We start from the raw sequence: 19519 nt of genomic DNA on the forward strand, positions 1-19519 counted from the left end.
GATTTAAAGCACCAAAATATAAATTCCTAAAGGTAATAAACTGAATGATTCAATCAAGGTTAATAACCTAAACAAAATCTTTTTTAGAATGTATTAAAACTATAGAACTTTTTTTTTTGCTTAAAATGTGCTTGAGCACCACCAAATGTTAAAGTCACAGTTTAAGAAGAAGAAATCCCCCCCTTTTTTTTGTTTTTACCTCAGCCTTAAAATGGTTGAGATGAGCAAATAGTAAACGACGCGAGACTTGTTCTTTAACAGCACCTTAAAGAAACACCATGTAACTGCACCAGGAGGGGCACACCACACCGACACCTACGCCCAATGGTTGTAGGGCCCTGCCACTCTTGTCAGGGCGTACGAAGATACTGTGATTACGTTATCCTTGGTTACTGTTAATGCTCTGCGGGATGGAATTTGGTTGAACTCGTTGTCTTCATAAAAAATACCTCTGTTTTCACTTGGTTGCTTTGCTTTCCTGTTGCTAGAGTTCAGTTCAGGATTCTCTGTTCCTAATCGTTCTGCTTCTTTTTCTTTTTCTTTCGCCCTTTCAGCCATCTTTGCTTCCCACATCGCTAAACCATGTTTTGGCTCATTTAAATTTTTGTGTTGGTAAAAAACTAAAGAAATTCTTGTGGGATGATTGCGGTTGGGTTTTTTAATTGGTGTGGTAGCATGGAGTTCACGTCTTGCACATTCAATTAAGATAGAACCATGAGAAGGTGCCACAGCAACCCCACCAATGTCATCATCCAAAAAATTGTGCTCGCTGTCTGACCACAATTCCTCAGCCTTTTCTTCAGAATCAGCCGGCTGTCCCAGTGCACTGTTTTGCTTTTCGTCAACACAGTCAAAGTCACACATTTGTCCTTGATGGGAGCTACCCTTTTCCCCTGGGCACCCATGGGAAGAGTCAACTTCATTTATGATGGCATCCTTTGCTGAAGAGCTTAGCGGTACTGATGAGTCACAAGAGCTGATCATCTCTGAGAAAGGAGAATTGTCCAACTGAAGTTGACAATTCTGTTTGTCTGGCTGATGTTCAAGTATAGTGGGCAGGGGCTCTTTGTGGGCTGGGAGGCCTGGAGCAGTGACCTCGGGAAGAATCGGTGGCACACCATTCACCTTATCGTTCAGCAGAATTCCAGTATAGTCTTTGACTGACACATCAAAGTTCTTGCAATTAACATAAGGTGTCACATGAGGTTGCTTGGTACTGCATTCAAAATACCCGTAGGGAACTGAAAAATCTTGTTGAATATTAGTCACTGCAGTTAGGCCAGGCTTATGTGCGAGAGACGGATAGGGATGTAAACTATCCACCTTAAAGGGGGAGGAAGTCGTGTACTGTTTCAATAAAGAGCAATTTTTAGTAGTGTTTGAAGTATGTTTCATGGCATAAAGGTGGTTGGAAGTCTCCATTTTTATTCCAGGTTTTAAAGCATCTGTTTTGTTCCCTAGAAGAAATGCACACCAAAGTGTAAGTACTTCTCAATCCATAAAATACCTCTCTTACTTGCTTTCTAACATGAAAAATGCACACTGAGTACAGATTTTTCAAAATGGTAATTTTTAGCTTTTTAGGAATATCTCTATGTATGTATATATATCTCTAAAGTAACCTTGCTCAATTAACACCTTAACCATTTCCAGTCAGGCTGCTGGTGTATAAAATGGAAAGGTATTTCACAGAGGGATGAAGAAAATAAACAGATAAAATGAAATAACCACTGAATCCCAATTCACACAGCCCAGTCCTACAGAAATGTTTGCCAGCAGCTGACTGCTGGCCTTCAGTTTTTACATAGTTGATGAAATTCAGTCTGAAATTCAGCCTGTGAATCAGTCAAAATTCTGACCTGCCTTAACCCCACATTATGATCAAAGGGAAAGAGCTTGTTTATGGATCTTGTCCATCACAGCAAAAACAGTTACTGAATTACAATGATTCATGCATTCCAATACTGGCTCAGAAATTGTCTTAAAAAAAAAAAGCATGTGGCAACATGCTCCAGGTAAATCCATCCTTATAAAATGAATTTTGAGTCATGTGATTTGGCTTTCTTCCATCTTTCCATCTAATTGCTTCATTATTTCAGATCTCTCTGCAGACATCCTTGTTCAATTTCTGTCAGTTCCCTAATCAATTTCTAGCCATGGCTGCCTAGTGCTGGGCTTGGTTGGGGAACAGGCTCCTCACATGACTGATTCTCATCATGGGTAGGTTCAGCCCAGAGTCCATGGGAGTAGTGGGAAAGAATTCCATCGACTATGATGGGCTTTGCATCATGCTCTGCAATGGCTTCACATGTGTTTTGCCAGCAGACGGGCACCCCCCAGAGAGCCCTTGCTTACTCTCATAAAAGACTGTCTCTGTCAGTGTTCTTTATTCCATAAATACACAGAATGGTTGTTTTTACACAGTGTAGGAGCACTATTCTTTCTTCTACTCTGTCTCCTAGTAATTTATAAATCAGTGACGAATTAAAAACATTCCTCCAATAGGAATGCAAAAAATTCAAAGTGATATAATGACAGGCACAATAGTTAGTATGCAAAAACTAAAAGCTGTACGGGGACATGAGGAGGCCACATCCAACTCTTTAAAAACCCATTCTATGAAATAAAACACAAAGCATTTAATGACATTAACAGCCCCCACCCCAGAGCAAGGCCTTTGCCCTAAAGATTTTAAACACAGCATTTGAGAATTGCGTTCTCCATCACCTCAGAAGAGAGATCCACAGTGTGAAAATAAGTTTTAACAACCCACAGCACTCAATTACGGAAGTGTAGCAAATGGATTTTTGTTTTTTAAATGTTATCCCCCCAAAATGCAGACATTCTTTGAAATATGTTTACCTGTTATTCCTCCCCTTAAATCTGCTACATAGGTCTGGATGTCTCTCATGAAATAAAATTCAAAATTACAGCAGATGGGCTAATTTTCCTCTCTTCTTCCTAACAGGCTGTGCTTCAATTTCATCTTTCACGTGCTGATCAGAGATTTTAAGTCCATGGCTTCTTCATCCATGGCTTCTTCCACCTCTTCCTTCTTTTCTACTTCTCATTACTGCCCAGTCCCGTCCAATAAGTCCTACCCTGTGGAGGCCTGACCCGAGATCTGACACCGGGTACCACAGTGTAGACCAGCAGTGCCTCCGCACACCTCGGCCCAGGCACAGCTCTGTACTGCCCAGACGGGGGCTGCGGCAGAGGAAAAAACACGGCCTCCCTGGCACCTGCTGCTGACAGATTCCATTGCCCTGCTCCTTGTTAACAGTCCTGCAAGGGACAATTTGCACTGTCATTTGATAAAACCTGGGAGATTTTGCAAATCTCTTGCTGTGCAGCAGTGTCCGTGCCATTGATAGGAAATTATCACAGATCAGATTCTGAGAAAGCCATTATCTGCCGTAGGAAGTGGAGAACACAGTTCTTGTACTTTAAAGTGACAGAAACTCAAGTTGCTTATTTAGGTAAACATTCCAACAATGTTCTTTCAGGATGGTCAAACTGCCATTATTTATTAGAATAAGGGAACTTGGAAATACTTCACAGGCATTGACACACCAACAAACTATTTTTGGGTAATCACCTGTATTCTTTTCTGCACCAAGAGACAACACTGGCTACAGTGACTTGTTCATTAGCCCTTAAAATGCAGAATATACAAGTAGTTTATTTTAAAGGAGCTTTTCCCTCCCATCAGATGTGTAACAGAACACAGAACCAGAACCAACTGTCAGAATTTCATAAGCATCACTCACCTAAACAATGCAAAGTGTTGCCAAGATTTTCTGGGGCTTCAGTTTTCAGTTTTACTGGTGTTGAATATTTTTTATCTATTAATGGCTGCTTTTCAGTCGGGGTCCTCCTTGTGTCTGGTTTCTTCTTCTTGGTAGCTCTGAGAGGCTCAGCCAACATTCGCACTTCTCTGGGGAACGCTGTGAGCACCTGTATGGCTCCGGCTTTTATCTTGGCTTCCAGGCCCTCTTCAGTGCCAAACTCATCTGTTTGTGAGATTTTGTAAAGAGGCAACACATGGAGCTGTTCATCGCTTGGAATCACCCCCACTCTCCGGTTATCTTCCTTCGTTAACGTACAGACCTGGCATGAGCAGAATCAGTTACAAATAAACCACACACAAACCACAAGTTACGTAGAGACTCAGGCAGTCATCCTAGGCTTCACTGCTTACTTGTATTCTATGGCCACAATGCTATAGGGCTTTCAAATGCAAACATCTGACAAATACTTGTTTGATCTACAATGACACAGAAAAACTATTAGTACTTCAAGATCAAGGCACGTGTCTTGGATGGGAAAGTGAAATTTTGGCTCACCTTACAGTATCCACAAATATATGCCAACCTTGGTAAATAATCTCAGCTGTAAATATACTGTAAGTTCCTAAGCACTCAGATTATTTTCTTTTAATACATAAATGTATCTTTGATGTTCAGATTAATTTTTAAGGATTACAAAATACAAAAAATTATTTTTGCATTAAACAACAAGTGTCTACGATCTGGAACTTGTTCTATGATTTGGAATTGGTTAGTTTTTGTTTTGGCTGGCAAATAAAAAAAAAAAAAAAAAACAAACCAACAAACCAGCATAAACAATCACTCATACCACTCTCTGTTTTTTGCAAATCTCAGCTCTAACTCCCTCCCTCTCTCAACACTTTCTTAACACCCCGCTGTAATTAACTCACAAGACCCAGGAAATGTTCTCCTAGGCTACTGCCCTACTTCCTGTTATTCTGTGTTGTGAGATCTTGGAGCCCAGAGGAGAGTGCTGGTTATATCCAGTTTGATGAGCACACATCAGAAATGTGAATAAATATTCCAACTTATTGCAATCATTTTCTTAGCATCATTATAAGTGCTGAACATTTCCAGCACTCCTTGAGTTCCAGCTCTTACTAACACTAACCCTTCCCCTTGAAAGCAGCACTAACACTGGCACTATAATCCCTGGTGTCATTCTCAAGGGATGGCAACAGCTCTGTGTGCCTGAGCACGTGTACAAACACTCACCCTTTTGTAGTTTTGTCACTTATATTCCCAAGGGACTGCTACATGGCTAGAAAGCCATACATCAATATCATGGCTTCGGTAAGCTGCTATTTCGCAGGAGTTACTAACTACACACATAAAGCAATGGGAGCACCATCCAAGGATGAGATGGTGCTCCCTAAATGGAAACGTATCATTCCAGCAGTGTGTAGGCTGAATATGATGCCTATCATGAACAGTCAATCCAATTTCCCAGAATCTTGTCACCATGCCTAACATACCAGAGGAGAAGAATATTATTTAGGGGGTGAAAAGAACCCAAACATTTTTTATTTTACAGCACAGGTTTTGCATAAAGGCGCCACACAATTATTTCTAGAAAAATAAAATTACAGAACCACAAACTAAAAATCCTGAACCAAAAAGGTGGTGGCTAGGACTTTATCAGTAGCTCTATGCAAAGCTTAGCAGTTGCAGAGCAGCAAAAGGAGGAAATCTGAGGGGCAGAGACAAGGAAGAGCTTTTCAGGAGGCAGTTGGAAGGGATGGAGAGGGGGCTCTAAGGCATTTAGCAGCTGCTTTGTAGCGCTCACTGAGGTGCCGGCTCCATGCGTACTCACCTCATCTGGGCAGCCTCTGCACTATGAGGGAGATTTAGGAAAAAACAACAAGTTGTTCCATGAGCAGCGATTGGCACCTTACTTCCTGTGGGCTTCTCCATCCCCGCACTCCCACACACCCAGGCCCAGCAGTGATCCCTGCTCCCACCTCTGCTGGGCACCAGCCAGCAGAAGCGGGGCCTGCCTGAGGCTCAGGGCCATGGCTGCAAGGACCCTGCTACCTCCTCCCTGGATCCGGCTCCCCTCACTCAACAGTGACACTTCACAACTCACAACAAGAGGTTAAAAAAAAAAAATCTCCAAAGACAATTCAGTTTCTGCCATGTTCAGTGAAATCTGTTTGAAACTGGTCAGCAGATGCCAAATTATTCATGAAGGGTGAGAGAGGGTCAGACATATAAGAGAGCATGATTATATATGACTGATGTTCTCAGAAAGCCCAGTGCACTTCTCCCCTTCTAAATTATAAACAAAAGCAGTAATGAAGTCAGCATGGAGGAGCCTGGCTCCCACTTGTTTTCATCAGAAACTGGGCAATGGTCTTTTAGAATACTATGTCCAGCCTGTAACTGGCCCATGCACTAGTCAGAAAAACGTCTTGAAGATTAAATCCACAATATTTATTATTTTGAAAATTGAAACCCTTATCCAATTTACAGTTATAAATTTCCATGCAAAAGCCAACACTTTCTGGAACAAGAAAGATGAAGAACTGTTTTGAGGGTGGTAGTATATTGACAGAACTATGGTGAAAGTACTGCCAACTCCAGCAAACACCATATATTAAATACTGAGTTAGATTATGTATTAAGAATTTAATGTATATCCAAAATTGTATCCAGACCTGAAGACCAGTACATCTAAAGCCCAAATACCACAACACCAATTTTAACACATATATACTTTCACAGTCAGTGCCCCCTTAAAATATTTTAACATAAAATTGGGGATGCAATGGCAAACAGATAACTGAAAATTAATGATATGGGAAAACCAGCCATAAAGGCTGTATAGATAAGCTAAAACCTTACAGTTAAAGGTGTAAAGTCTCACCAAATGAGAAATATCTGCTTTAAAAAAAACCCTCCAATATTCAAATCTGTGCAAAATATTACATTAAGGAACTTAGAAGCCACTGCTGAGAGGTGAAGAGCAGTATTTTCTATTGATACTGACACTGTTGCAAACTGACCAAAAGGAAATAAACACGAGAAAACCATCAAGTCTGTTAAAGGCCATTTACAGTGTGAAGCTGCATATCCCAATACTCTGTTTTTTTCAGAACATGCAGCTAAATCATCCAGGATGCTCAAAGGCCAAAGAAATGTTGGCCAAATGGTTTGTTTAGGTTTCCAGTGTGCTTGGTGATCAAACCCATTACCTATTCTGGATTAAGTGATGTCATGGTAAAAACTGCATGTTTATGAAACTTCATTATTATTCCCTTCTTTTAAACTTAAAATGCACCAGGAACTCAATGTAATTCCCTCCAGACATCCATCTGTAGCCAGACAGCTTCCACTGTGTTATTCTGGGTCTCTTTGATCTGTCTGTGTCCTCTTGAACCTCACATGTAGAAATGATGGAGCCTTTTCCACTGTGTTGTAATAACAGATGTTTTACATTCAAGTTTCAGCAGAGCAGTCAAACGGCCTTTCTAAACCTGAAAGATGGAATTGGGTTTCCTACCCACCCCCTCCCTCTGCAGCTGGAGACAGAGCGGGTGCCACTGGGACTCGGGTGCTGCTGCAGCCTTGCCCACCATTACACATACAAACATCTTTGCTTTTCCTTTGCAACCAAGACAAACCATGTTGTTCTGTTGGCCTGATCTATCCTGAACAGGTGTGTGTAGGTCAGAACCAGAGATGGGAACCCCAAACATATTTTCCTTTTGCCCACTTCATGTGCCCCAGGCTGTGCCATCAGACAGGTGACACAGGTACAGCACAGGAACCTCTGGGAGCTCACAGGTTAGCAGAGGGAACTTCTCACATTTCTCTGTTTGCACAATGTATGTCCCAGTTCAAGTAGCTAAACTCAAGTGTTGATACTTACAGCTATTTTCTATTTACAAATAGCCCCTTGCTGCAAGTATACTAAAGAAATCCTATCTAAATAAAGAGAACACAGGTATGCAGTATTTATTTGTGAGTGAGCTACCCATGAAAACCAGATTCCAAGGCATAGTTTTCAGCAGCTATAATCATTTGGTCATGTTCTGAAAAACCAACAAAATTTGGCAGAACTTGGTAGAAAGTGATACACAGTGGTCCATACAACAACCTTCCACAAGCTGTAATGTTCCATGCTTCTGAGACTTGGAATTACTTGCAAACACACCACATACAATCCATAAAGTATCAACACCAGCAAGGATAATGTGAAGCTGAAATAACATCAGGAGATTACAGATAAATGCAGTTGGTAGAACTATTCCCCAATACATTCCTCAAAAAAGGTTTAATTGTTCCTCCAGGTGCTTCTGGCCATAACTTAGAACTTTCCTGGGATCCAGTATGGCAAAATGAGTAGCAGACTCAGCTGCCATTTCATTTTGTCTTTAAGAGGTAATGGAGCACTTAAACTATTCTTCTCAGAACATCCAAACTAAATTTCATCAAAAAGCATATTGTGCAGTTTGTCTGACAAGGAGGTCTCATTTTCAAGTTTAGAGTCTTTAAGGGCATTGAATTCCTACGCTTCAGAAGCAATTTTGCAATGTATACTTCCAACACTAAGCAAAAGTAATAGTCTATGGAGGACTGGCATTCCTGGTGGATTCCCAAACTTGCTTCCATACTTTAAAGGAACGGACATTTGCTCACACCTTACAAGCACGCAATTAACACCAAACAATGTACCAGTCATTTCATTACTGTCACATACAAATGCTCAAGGTTAACTATAGGTGTAAATGCAACATTTTATTGAATCACAACAACACAATAATTCAATTTCCATTTCCAAATTTAAAAAACCCCACATTTCTAGAATAGGTATAGATTTTAATTAGATTTTTTCTAGATAGACATCCTTTGATACAGAAGTTACTCTTGTTACCTGCACTGCTGTACAAGAAGTCATCCTCGCTATTTTGAGCACTGCAGTGCTCCAACTGCTCAAAGAACACTGCCAGTTTTACCTTTTCTGCTTTGAGCTTGTCTTTCTTCAACACTATGGTCTTAATTTCTAGGAGATCACTTAGCTGAGTAGTTCCCAACCAGTTTTCTCACTGGCAATCCATCAAGATATTTTATACAACAGCTACACCAACCAATCTGTGGGTTTTTCTTTCATACTGAGATTTAAAGACCATAATAGTCACCTGGCTCCACCAAGATTTCATACTGTCTACTTTCTGACCTGTAACTACATTAACATGAAGCCTAGTAAGTGCCCAGTGGAAGAAAGAGTGAATTTGATGAGCCTGGGTGAGCTAAGTTCGTAATGAATTAGTTTGCTTTAGCTCTTCCTCTACAGAAGTCTGTACAGCTCCTTGGTTAGACAATTATTTGCCTTTAACATCAACCCTCTCACAGGAATAACTTATCTGCCCCCTGGCCAGGCCTCTCCAAAGAGCTGAGTGTCTTTACAGAATGGAGGTATTTTGTAGGAAGGATCAATCCCATGCCTTTTTTGATCTGTTCTGCAATAAGATGAACTCATGTCCTCTGTAGACAGTAATAAATATACGCAAATAACATGGGCATTGATAAATGGCAACATGCAGTTAATTTTGAAATAACTTCAAAACCTTTATGCAAATGAACCCACAAGCAGCACTTTAGAACTCTCAGTAATCCCAGTGAACAGCAGAAATGAGAAGATGCTGCATACATACCACAGTGCTCCCATTGTGCATGTTGTGTGTGTCCTTGTGGGCGTGGGCACAGAAATCAATGCATGCAGTGACGCCAGAGAAGGGCCGACCGTCCTTGGAGCCCAGCCGGCAGTCAGGGCCCATGTGCTCATTTTCCACCTGAAAGGAAAATAAACTGCACATACTCGGGACTGAAAGCATGGGTTTGCAACCCCACAAGGCACCAGGCAGCTTTGTGACAGAATCAAGGCAGCCAGACAGACTCACTGATTCCTATGAAACATGTAATATTTATGGCTAGATGCTAATGAGATAATCAAGTCAGCCACAAGCAAAATGTCTTGGGTAGTAAAAACATTTTATTTACAGTATTATCTCTAAGCATTTTTCACATATGCCCAGCTCAGGGTGCTGCTTAACCACCAGTTCAAGTAAAGTGGTGCAGCATATGGAAACTTGCCAAATGCACTGGGATTCATGGCCCTGGCAAAGGCTGCAGCTCCACCCAGGAACATACTCTGGGGCTGCTTTTTGGATTGAAACTGCGCTGCTGTTCAGAGCTGGATGTCTCAGACCTACCTGGTTCTGGAAAGCTTCTGGAGCAAGCTTCTTATAAACCGGAGCCACATCAGTAGCTAACGTTTGCAAATTATTTTCAAGAAGTTCCTCCTGCAGGGAAAGGCAACATTTGGTGCTGCAGTTTGCTTTAAAAGAATCTCAGCCGGTTTAGAGATGCCCAGTAGGTCAGCTTCTATCTCATATTTTATTAAACTGACTTCTGTTCTGCTGCCCTTTGTCACTAACCATAAATGTCTACTTTTGCATGACTAAACCAAAACTGTTAAACAGAAATCAGCCAAATAACAATAGAGGATACATGCTAGGTCAAAGGAACCCAGCACACAGGAATTAATTTCTGCATTATTTTCCATACACAGTCAAGGAGTGAGGTATGTTGCACTCAAAAACACAGAAGTAACATCCAGAGGAGAAAAATCATGCCCCAAGCTGAGTGGGGATGGAAGCCCAGGTCTTCTGTTAGTGTTTTCCTTATGGGGGCCTTAGCCTATGCTGACACACCATATCAGAAACTCCTAATAACATTTAACTTCAGCTCTTGGGTCTTCTCTCAGGTACTTTTCTCATATTGCAGCAGAACTTCTAACAGGAACATTTTTTAACTATTTTGTTCTTTGGAGGGGCAAAACTCAGGGCTTAATGGAAATAACTACTAGATTCAGAAATAATATTCCCTTCCTTAGGCTAAGCCATATAAATACAGAATTAGCTAGGGGGGCTTCTATGGCAGCATCATATTTAAGCTCCTATTTGTAGAAACAATCCCTAAATTCTTATCCTAAGTTTTTGCTTTTTCAGGAAAATCACCAACCAACTGGGAAAGCAGAGGGCAGCGACAGACTCCCTAATTTCTTTTCCTCCAAGGACCAGGCTTTGAGAGACAACTGCAGCTTCAGTTTCTCATAGTGTATAGTGGCAAAAAATAACAGCTTGCTTCATTTTATTTAAAAAAAACTCAAACCCACTTAACACCACACAGTAAACACCAACATACATAAACACCAGGAGACTTCACTTTTTTTAATGTGATGTTACATTACAAGATCATACTGTATTTTTAACTCTTACTAAACCCAGTTTATCAGCTGTAAATGGCTACCACAAGGTTTTCTGAACTGCATTGAAGAGTAATGTATCCTTAATTATCCATCCTACCAGGAGGATATCTATCTTAGAAACCATTCTTTCCTCAGTCTATTACACCCTTTGCCTCATCTCACTCAGCACCAGAAACCTACAGAGAAAATGCATGCACAGAATGTTCCATGCATAGCATTATACAGGGGGAGAACACACAGGGAGTGGCAGAGGACAGAGAATAAATGGGATCCCTAAAATGAAAGAATGCCCAATAGATACATTTTGCTATAAACTGAATGTTTATAAAACAAATTCCCTCTTGAGACAAGCAGAGCTGGTTTTGGCCTGTTGTGCCTCAGGCAGGTGTTCAGTGAGGAGAGCAGAAGGGCAGCATGTGCTCTGTTGTGCTGAGGCAGAACCACCCACCTCAGGCCCTAATGAGGTTTGTGAATACCCACAGTGCAAGTGGACTCCACACAGCTCAGAGAAGACTGAGGGCTTGCATTCACACACATGTGCATGAGAAATACTTCATAAACTGTTTTTAGGACAAAAACTCCGGAGCTGGGAGAAATATTTACCTACAGTGAATCAAGTGACATCTCTCTTTCAAGAAACAATGGATGTTTCACACTGTGTGTACATAAGAAGATTACTGGCAGGGTAACCCCAACGGAGAACCTGGTACTTGAGTGCCTCAAAATATGTCAGCTGTGCTAGGAAAGATGTGGTACTTTTATATAGGAGCTCCATAGGAAAGTGGGGTTACAGACACCTACAGTCAGAACAAAAGGCACTTTGGAGTCACGCTGAGAATTATCTGTTCACCAGGCAGTGGTTACCAGCTTACAACACCTTTATTACTTCTTCATGAAAATATTTTCAATGCAAAAAAACTAATGTGGTTGGATTTTTTTTTTTGAGGTTTGTTACTTCACCTAATCCATCACTATTTTCTGTAGTACCTCAGCTGTATGGCATCACTAACACTCATAAGCAGCAATTACAGTATCATTTCACTGCATCACATTTTAATGTATTCATTCCTTCAAAACTATTTCAAAAACATGCTGTCCACAGAAAACCCTGTTTATCCTTGGTGACAGAGGGGAGCCCAGGCTGTCAGCTGGTCCTACAGCAGTGGGAAAGCAGTGCAACCCCAAGGCACAACATTTTCTGTGCCAAGGCAAAAGGCCTGAATCCCTGAGCTACAGGCTTGGCCCTTAGAAAAAAGCCTTTACTTACAAAGAATTAACATTTCACAGAGTTACACAGTGAGCTAAATATGCATGCAAAAAAGCATTAGGAATAATTTTATGGTATTTAAATACATAGTAATTATTCCATTGAATGAAATCTCAGTGTCTTTTACTCTAAATACTACAGTTACAAAAACTTTGTTGGGTGTGAGTTTATGGTAAGTTACACATACATGTGGGAGAGAGAAGGGGTGGAGAATGTCTAGTTCTGAAAATCATCAGAAAAGGCATTTTGAGAAAAAAAAATAAATAAATCTTACTTGTTTAGGGTCATCAGTGAGAAGCCTAAATTTCCTGGGGTTTTTGCTCCTGGCAAACTTACAGCCATTGAAATACATACTCCACGAACAGCCAAATGAGAATGATGCTCCACAAGTTTCTGGGTCAAGTCCTTGACATGCACAAGTACGACTACAAAAGGAAATAAAGACACATCAGGTCAGCTGGCAACACAGCTCTTGGGTCTGGGGGGTTTTTTAGGTCACTGCTATTTCATTTATAATACAGAGCATAAACAAAAGAAATTTGTGAAATTCATGGCTTAACCAGGTATTTTCTATTAAGAAAATACTCATGTGTAGAGGGCTGACTTTTCTGCACAGTCTCAATTTCCCCAACACGCAATTTTGGGACAGAAATATAAACACTCAGTTATAGCTATATAAATACACCCATGCTTTCATTTTGACTTCTTCAGTTGGATAACATTTTCAACCAAGAACAGCCCTGCTACTAAAGCTTACCCCAAATCCAATAGCTCCTGTCTTATGTGCAACACCACCATTAACTCCAAATTGATCTGACTTTTTGGGTAGACCTTTTAAGAACACAAGCATTAGATTTAGGTCCCCATACAGCTCAGAGTCTGTTGAATGTGGGCTACACAGAAATCAGCACACAGGCATCACTGCAGTTGCAATATATTCTCTAACCGATTAAACTAAATTCCTCTCAGAGGCATAGAGAGGAAGATCCTAGTCTTGAGTGTTCAACCTCACATCTACTTTACAAAGTCACAAACCTCCTCCTTGGCAGCTCTTTTAGCACAGCTGTGTGTGCACAGGGCACACTGGCCGTGTTTGGGCAGTGTGCACAGAGCCAGGAGAGTGGGTCCTCGCCACCCCTCGCCTGGGGCATGGCACGTACAACTCCCACTGAGAGCCTTTCCTCTAGAAAGAGCCTGGAATGAGGTGTGATACCAAAATGATACCCGGTGGTTTGGAATTTTAGATGCACGAGTTGAACTACTGAGCTCTCAAGAGCACTCAAGGGCTCCTAGGGCAGGGACTCACTCTTCGTTGAGGGCGCAGCGCCGGCTCGTGGGACAGCCATACTTGCGCAGGCTCTGTGTCAGCTCCTTGTACAGCGTGTCTGCCAGGAGGTGGGGGATCCCCTCCCAGGCCAGGATCAGGATCACGATCACAGCAGTCTGGCAGTGGTGTCCCGCACGCTGACGGACCAAGCACAGCAACTTCTCCTCATCGCTACTTCTTCGGATCACCTGGAAGAATCACTTGGATTATTCTTTGCCAAGCACAGGCATCACCTAATGAGCTGCTCTTCTCTGTGACAAGTAAGGCTGGAAAAGCAAGAAATGCTGCCCAGAGAGTGTCAATCTGCAAGCAGGACTGGGACAGCATCACATACTAATCTCTGGTGTGGAACATGATTTTGTGTTGCTTTTTTGCCTGCAGAAGAAATAGCAGTACATTTTACAGGAGGAGCAATATTCAAATAATAAAGAAGATGCTTTACAAGGAAAATAACCTCTAGAAAGACAACAGATCCCCTGAGAACCTAATGTTCCTTTGAAAATACAACAGAAAATGTAGTGCCAAACACTCCAGAAGGCAGGTATGTGAAAACACACTCCAAAAGCACACCTAGGCATGCGCTAGGGCAGCTACTAGCGTTACAGATCAGTACCTAAGATGGTTCCCACCTTGCTAAGAAAAATTAGAAGAAAATGATGGAACAGACTGTTCTTAGTGAGGGAAGCAATGGGATTTTTCAGAACATATCCCTAGACTACCTACATTAAAGTTCTTAGAATGCTGATGTTTTTACTAACCTCTATGACATACAGAACACAGAATCTTGTAAACCTTATTCCTCACACACAAGCTAACCAGTATGGGACAGTACAGTACACCACTGAAAAAAAATGGGAAAAAATTACAGTCCTACTCCCACATATTTACGTTTTTGCCACAATCTGAAACAGAGTGGCATTTAAGGCCACCAAAAATGCATTAAACCTAGGTAATACTAGAACACAGTCTTTGAAAACCAGGTTTATTTATTTATCCAACATGTTTTAACCAGCACAGCCTGCACAAAGCCTCCAGCAAAGGTGTCAACGCTCCAGTGTTGACTGAGGCAGTAGAGGCTCCATCCTCCTTAGCCCTATCACGCATAGGCTGGGGACCTGTGTGGTTCTTGCTGTGTGTGCACAAGCCCCTGCACTGCAGACCTCTGTGCCAGCTCCATCAAAACCCACTTGCTCTGGGCATGCAGCCGCTCAGCCCGGCCTTCATCCAGCACCCTCTCCATCAGCAGAGCTCCCACATATAACAGACAACAGCACTGGGCATGGACCATAAAAGCAGGAAGGCAACAGTTCACTTGCTCTTTGAATACCTCCAAATATCTGAGCATTCAGGCAGATTCCCTATTGGACTGATGTCAAAACTGCTTTGCTGCCAGATGTGCATCTGTCACTCATATGTGACCCCCTAGTCTGATCACCTCTGAATATCTAAATCATTTTGACTCACTAAAAGCAGGGACCAAAGCACACTTGCAATTCATCTGCAAATGAAAAGGTTTGCAACAGATGAACAGTTGAAAAGGGCATCTGTGCAGGCTGAGCAGGAAGAAGCAAACTTGAAGTTAATTTGTGTCAAGAGAGAAAGTATGGCCCTTCTAAAGTTAATCACACACTCTTACAATGAGCCTTAAGCTTAATGAGAATACGAGTAAATGCCTCTGATAGACCATTCCTTAAAAGGAGTCTTGGTTGTAACTCCCCAACAGGTTCAGTATGTTTTATAATGAAAGAAAAATAATCCAACTCATTTACATTTAGGTGAGGTATACAAAAATCTGTTATGACTGATACAAAATACAGGTTACTCATGTCAATGTGAGTTTTACGTTCCTCAGGCAGCACAGTTCCTTCAAGCCAGAAGAACAACTTAATTGTGTTACTCAGTATGAAATGATGCTTTTAGTCTTCTTTCTAAATTTTTTTTTCATTTCTAGGCTGTAACTTCAATAGCACAGTCTGGTACTGCACAACATCATGTTGTCCTTTTAAAGTTCTCATATAGCTCTAAACTAGAAACAGAGTCCAGGAAAAATGACAAGTGAACACAAAGAAAATTTATAGTTTCCTTTAAACGAAGGCCACACTTTCCTGGAGTTAAATGTAGCTGGAATTTGCTTCATTACATATATAGCAGAGAATCCAATACTATTATTGGACCCCAAAACATTTTAGAGCCCATCACCTTTGTGGCCACAAAGGCAGTGAAGGGATTTATGAGTTGTGTGAATTTCATTTCTGTGGGTCAGGTTACACCATGTGCTCACCCGACTCTACAGCTGGAGCTCTCCTGTCCTTCTGTTCCCAGAGATCAGGCACTTCTCCCACCTGTTACAGGCTCAGAAGAGCCCACTCCACATCAGAGTGGGCCCATGGCCAGAGACAGCGCAGCCAGAGCTGGAGCCGAGCTGCTTTCCCATAGGAACTGATGATTCCCTCCACATGCTACCCCTGACATTCTCACAGAATTAATAAACTGAGTCTCTCTTGTATAATACTAATAAATCCACAGCAGTGCCACACTCAATGTACAGAAAAGCCATTCTGAGCATGACAAGTGAACTCTGGAGTGTTTCCTCAGACTGGGAACAATGCAGAAATCAGCTGGCAAACCTTGTGTCCAAAGGTTTTTGGTATTACTCATTATTTCTGTGGTGTAGTTAGCAACAGTGATAAAGTAAATAATTTAATACTTCAGTTTGTTTAATTTTGGTCCCTAATGCATTTAAAAGGCATGAGAAAATAATAATTTGTTAAGTGGAGGAACTTAAAAGCTAGGTTTTTAGAATGGGAAAATAAAAACCTTTCCCCTGCAATTGCTTTTCCACACAAGCTAACCATGACTGACTGACTGACTCACACTGAAAAAATAACATAATCAACAAAACAGACTTGTAACAAGTTTTTGAAGCATTATGTAACACTTAAATGCAACAAGCAATAGCACAAGAGGAAACAGCTTCAAGTTGCCCCAAGGAAGGTTTAGACTGGATATTAGGGAAAATTTCTTCACAGAAAGGACTGCCAAGCCTTGGCACAGACTGCCCAGGGCAGTGGTGGAATCCCCATCCCTGGAGGAATTTAAAAGACATGTAAGATGTGGTATTTAGGGATGTGGTTTAGTGGTGGACTTGGCAGTGCTAATGATGGGTCAATGATGGGACTCAATGATCCTAGAGGGCCTTTCCAGCCTAAATGATTCTACATGCCATGGTCAGCTTCTTGAAAGTATGCAGGGCCAGATCACTCCTGAGCTCTTTCAGCAAGCACTCGATGTCATCAGTGCTAAGTATCCATCAAGACTCCCACATTAACTATGAATAATCTGTTTCAGCTGCAACACAGAACTTCTGGAAAGAACAAAACTTCTAACAAACTTCTCCACAAAGCTCAACTGATACCCATTGGCCCTGCTCTGCACTCAGTAACAGGGCATGAAGTGACAGGCTACCCACTCTCTCACCTGTGTGCAAATGTCACCATGGCTAGGACAAAAGGAAACACTGACATGGGACACAGCCCCTTCCACAGAGCTTCCTTGGAGCACTCACCTATTGGACACACAGTACCATTAGTACCATCCTTGTAGGTTGCTAATTTGGGCAGGATGCTCAGTTATTTTGACCATTTTTAATCCCAGTTTTGTTCCATCCTTCTGGTGCCGTAGTTGGTGCACCCACCACTACCACGTTTGGCATTCTTACAGCTATCCAGGTGTCCTTGTTGATGTGTACACCCAAAGAAGTCAGCAACTCAAGTAATTCATTTTATCAGCTAGCCCAGATAGTCTCAAACAGCAGAACCTGAGAATATGAGAGAGCCTTCAAGGTGAGCCACAGCCAGCTCAGACACAAACACAATCAACAGCTCTTAAGGCAACACACCACAGCTACACTGCTGTTTCTACAAGCCACAAAGGTCTAAACCAATTTTCTTACCAGAAAGCATGACCCAAAAGCTACAGCATATTTATTGAAGAGGTGCCATATGCAGCAGAATCTGCTCCAACAATTTAGCAACAAGTTATGGGATAAACAAGAGGAGAAGTTGAAATTTTTCACACCTTTGCATAAAAGGATAGTGACGAGACAGAAAGGGATACTAAAAATTGATGAGTACAAGAACGAGGCCAGAGCAGCAGACTGTCCAGCCTTATCCTGACCCTGAGAGTGACTAACAGCAGTTGCCTATGATGGAACAGCAAAAAAGGCACTGGGATGTGGAGATGGTTTTCAGTGAAGCCAGGCACCTTCCAGTCACCTACCAGCAGCTCAGGGGATGTGCTCTCTCACAGCTTTTCAAGGATTTGCCTTTTCTGCATTTTCCCACTCATTGCTAAATCCATGCAGCAATTTACCACCCACTACATTATCAGGGAAGCTTAATCACAGATTATGTGAAAGAAAAAAACATTACTTTTCCTTCCTGGAGAGCTTGTTCCTTGCCAGTGCCCTCTAGTCTTGATCCAGAATGAGACTGGGTAAGACATTGCTGTTCAGCTCTCCATGCCACTGGAGAGCTGAGAGAGCCCTGCTTTCTTGTCCCCTTCCCTCCTGCCAGGCTGGCCAGTCTGCACCTGCCTTTCCCAGTTCTGCTGGGGGACCAGACCTAGCCAGTACCCCAGCCTGGGGGGGCAACACACTTTCTCACAGAGGTAGAACTATGTTCCATGTTTTCTTTGTTTCTCCCCAGTAATTCTCACCAGTTTTGCTGTTTCCATCATGACTGAACAAGCTGATGTCTAATGAGCCATTATCTTTAGCACTAACACTCCAGTGTCCATCACTGTGCATGTGAAACCACAACACTGCTTTTTGTGGGACTTTATCAAGTGAGTTTTAGCTATTATTTTAGTGGCCATTTGTTCTGATTGCAAGTCCTTCCTGCTCTTCATGATGCCTGTCCCTCTTTCATTATATCCTAAACAACTTTTTATCATCAGCAGTTTGGCTCCTGTCTCCCACTTTTTCCAAACCATTTTTGAACAGTTTGCAATGAACAGCATCAGTAAAGTTACACTATCAATAAAACCTGCTTCAGCTGTCCAAATGCTTGAGTTCTACTTCCTTGGCAGGAGCTCTAGAACAAGGAATAAGTACACTGTGAATAAAAATGTCCCGAGACATAAGCCAGTCTACCTAAATTAGCATGTACACAACTTATGGAAGTAGCTAAGAGCCTGCAGAAGTTCAGCCCACCAGATGCTGAATTACCACATGGATGAGAAATTACTTTCCAATTACCATCACCAGAAGAGCTCTATTAACTTTAACATGATAGAAACCAGACACCACTAGCAAAGAGCATAAAATTTTAACTGTGCTAAGCACACTCCTATAAATTACTGGATTAAAAACCCCCCAGAACAACAGAATCAACAAAAAAAGTCCTTTTTAGGGTTTTTTCACCTCCATGTGGTTCCACTGCAGTATTCCCTCCAGCCCATTCTGAATTTCTTCAGTAGAATAAACTATGTCTCTGTCATAGGTTAGCAAGCATAGTCCCGGAAGGGACGTCCTTGCTAAGGGGTGCTTACAGTTTCCTCTGGGAACTGATAGAACCTATCAGCTGGCCAGTTTGAATATGGACAATTCTCTAAGCCACTTAAAGTTGTGAACACCTCTGTGATCCACATTTAAGAATAGACAAACTCCCCCTCCAAGCTCTCTCTCGTTTCCGGCGCTGGCACAGGTGGCTGCAGGCCCCGTGTGGGGGCCAGCGGGCCCGGCCAGGCCCTGCTTGGGCCAGGCCCAGGCCCGGCCACGGCCATCCTGGAGCCATGGACCTGTTCCAGCCATGGAACCCCCC

At 42.0% G+C, this 19519-nt stretch overlaps 1 protein-coding gene across 1 annotated transcript in view; it reads right to left on the reverse strand.

Moving 5' to 3' along the window:
- Positions 1-230: 230 nt before the first annotated feature.
- TET1 (tet methylcytosine dioxygenase 1) overlaps positions 231-19519 on the reverse strand; it is a gene marked incomplete at its 5' end in the record, with an annotated part of 53598 nt that continues 34309 nt past the window's right edge. Inside the window, 6 exons of the mRNA XM_082286147.1 lie at positions 231-1457; positions 3771-4110; positions 9488-9625; positions 10046-10135; positions 12645-12795; positions 13677-13885. Of these exons, the coding sequence (XP_082142273.1) occupies positions 316-1457; positions 3771-4110; positions 9488-9625; positions 10046-10135; positions 12645-12795; positions 13677-13885 (2070 nt within the window). The 3' untranslated portion in view covers positions 231-315. The remainder of the gene's footprint in view (positions 1458-3770; positions 4111-9487; positions 9626-10045; positions 10136-12644; positions 12796-13676; positions 13886-19519) is intronic.

The sequence above is a fragment of the Coloeus monedula genome (genome assembly GCF_965178545.1).
Source record: "Coloeus monedula genome assembly, chromosome: 8".
NCBI lineage: Eukaryota > Metazoa > Chordata > Aves > Passeriformes > Corvidae > Coloeus > Coloeus monedula.